The following is a 2,324-nucleotide window of genomic DNA, read 5'->3' as shown; positions in this document are numbered from 1 at the left end:
CATCCATGGAAACTAACGTCCTGTTTTAAAGTGTACTCTCGCTTTCCTGTTTGATGAACCTTACTATGTATTATTTATAGGAGGTGGAAGCTCTGAAAGATTTAAGAGAGAAGAAGAAACCTTTAGAACTTCCACCTATGCAGGATATTTTGCTTCAAGAGTGTACATGTGAACTGGTTCCTGGGACTTTATGTGTAAACCCTCTAGTGTCTAGTGTCTACAGGGTCTTNCCATCCCCACCCCCCGCTGCCCCCAACAAATGGAAATCGCATTGTTAACCCTGACCTTGCATCCTAGCACCTGAAGCCCAAACTCCACTTACCCGAGGTCGGCTGGCGGAGTGACAGCCAGAGGGGACCCTCCCTCCTGCTGCCACCCTGCAAAGGGCAGTGCCTGGGCCTCGGGGGAGGAGCCGCCGGGCAGGTTCGCGGGCACGGAGGGCGGCCGGGCTCCCAGCCCTGCGGCTTTCGCCGGCGGGAGCGAGAACAGGCTGTAGGCGGCTCCTTCCTGTGCAAACTTTTCTGTCCTCTTCCTCCTCCCGCCCGCCCGGCCGGCTTCTCGGCGCCGGGCATCCAGCCTCCCCGCTCTGCGCGCTGCCTCAGGGTCTCCGAGCGCCCCCACAGCGCAGCCCACGGAGCCTGGCCCACCGCGCGCTCCGGGCCGGCGGCCGCCGGAGCCCATGGCCGAGGCGGGCAGGAGCTCCGCGGAGTCCCCGGGGGTGCCAGTCGGGCAGGTGGCGGCCGAAGCTCCTGAGCCCGAGGCGTCCGCCCCGCCGCCGGCCCTGCGCAGGCTGCCCGGGGACCCGAGCCCCCGCGGCCGCTCCCAGAGCGACCTGTCGTCGTGCTCCAGCAGGGGCCGCCCACTCCGGGTGCACATCTCCGGCTCAGGTAAGGGCCGTTCGGGGTGCTGGGGGTCGGCTAGGGGAGGGCGGGCGCGGGCAGGTGGCGGCGACGGCGACTTGGCCGGCCTGGGGCGTCCTTGGGCTCTGGTCCCGCAGGCGGGCGCGGGGAGGTAGGGGGAAGGCAACGCTGATCTCCCCCCACCACCGCCCTCCTGGGCCGCCTGCGGCTGGCTTCCTCGGCCAGAGATGCTCGAAGCAGGCTGCAGCTGGTGCGCCGGGTGGGCGCGCGTCTCTCCGGGGCGGTCGTGCAGCCCTCGGCGTTAGAGAGCGCTCGCGGAGCTGTGCGGCGCCGGGGGCAGCAGCTGCTTGGCCATCAGGAAGAGGAACCTTCTTGAGGGCGGCTTTGGTCCCTCGGATGGGTGCGGTCCTCTCAGGGGGCTGGGCCAATGCAGGTCTTGGTAAACCTCCCGACTGCCCATGCTTCTGAAATAAAGCGTTCTTTGAGGTTTTGCTGGTCAGAGGACTCGGGGTATGAGTTTTCCCTTCCTGTGAAAACCCATGCAGGTGCTGAGAGTTTCTGGGCTGTTTGTTCATCTGGCCGTTCACTGTTATTGGATAAAACCTGGAGCCAGCACCTCTGCGTTAGCCCCTGCCGCTAGCCTGGCCCCCTGGCTCCCTCCCCTCTGCTCGGTGTGCACGGCCACTCCCGGGGCCACCTTGTGCACCGGGACCGGCTGAACCAGGAACTCAGCCCACGGCCGGAGCTGCCAGCGCTGTGCTGTGTAATGTGGGCCGAATCAGTTAAACCTTGTCTCTCATATCTAGATGAGATGATTAAATAAGCTTTTTCAAATACTATGTGACAAAGCTTCATCCTAAGAACTGTAGAACTGTTTTTAAAAGTCCATTTTAAGTTTTTAAGTTTTGATTTTAAGATTTGTTAAGCTTTCACAGATTGTTTTCTTATCAGCAGTCTAGGGACGGTGCATGGGAGCTGGAAGTTGGAAATGAAACTCACGTCAAAACTTCCCGTAGTCGCAAAAGGCTCTTGCAGTGGTGTGGTGTGTATCCTACCCTCCACCATTACCCCCTTCAGACTCTGTGCTCTGGGCTAGGCCTTTTAGCTCTAACTCAACAACCCCTTCCACCTGAAGCCAGGTTTCCCAGTCAGAAAAGACACGTTTCCATGTCTCTGACTGCACCCTAGCTGGCCAGCTCTGCTTTCCACCCTCGCCGTCTGTTTTCTTATTCTTGTGATATTGTTTTTGCCAGACAATGTGTACCCTTAGAAAACATCAAAGGTACTGTTGACCTGACTTTGCAGATCACATTGGGTAAAGCTGGTCAGAATTGTTCAGTACGGATGTACTGAATTGTTCAGTGGGGATGTAGGTCATGAGATTTGTGCAAAGAGTCTGTTGAATTCGTATTGCGAAAAGCATTGAGTGGAATGTATTTGACCTCCTGCTTTTTATGTCTTGGC

The 2,324-nt window shown here is 58.6% G+C and overlaps 1 protein-coding gene across 1 annotated transcript in view; it reads left to right on the top strand.

Annotated features, from left to right (window-relative positions):
* Window positions 1–354: 354 nt before the first annotated feature.
* PHACTR2 (phosphatase and actin regulator 2) overlaps window positions 355–2,324 on the top strand; it is a 240,151-nt gene continuing 238,181 nt past the window's right edge. The window contains exon 1 of the mRNA XM_019653744.1: window positions 355–887. Within this exon, the coding sequence (XP_019509289.1) occupies window positions 680–887 (208 nt within the window). The 5' untranslated portion in view covers window positions 355–679. The remainder of the gene's footprint in view (window positions 888–2,324) is intronic.

This window comes from Hipposideros armiger, unplaced genomic scaffold (genome assembly GCF_001890085.2).
Source record: "Hipposideros armiger isolate ML-2016 unplaced genomic scaffold, ASM189008v1 scaffold_206, whole genome shotgun sequence".
Classification (NCBI taxonomy): Eukaryota; Metazoa; Chordata; class Mammalia; order Chiroptera; family Hipposideridae; genus Hipposideros; species Hipposideros armiger.
Note: the sequence above shows the minus strand (reverse complement) of the source record. Positions and strands in the feature narration are given on the sequence as shown.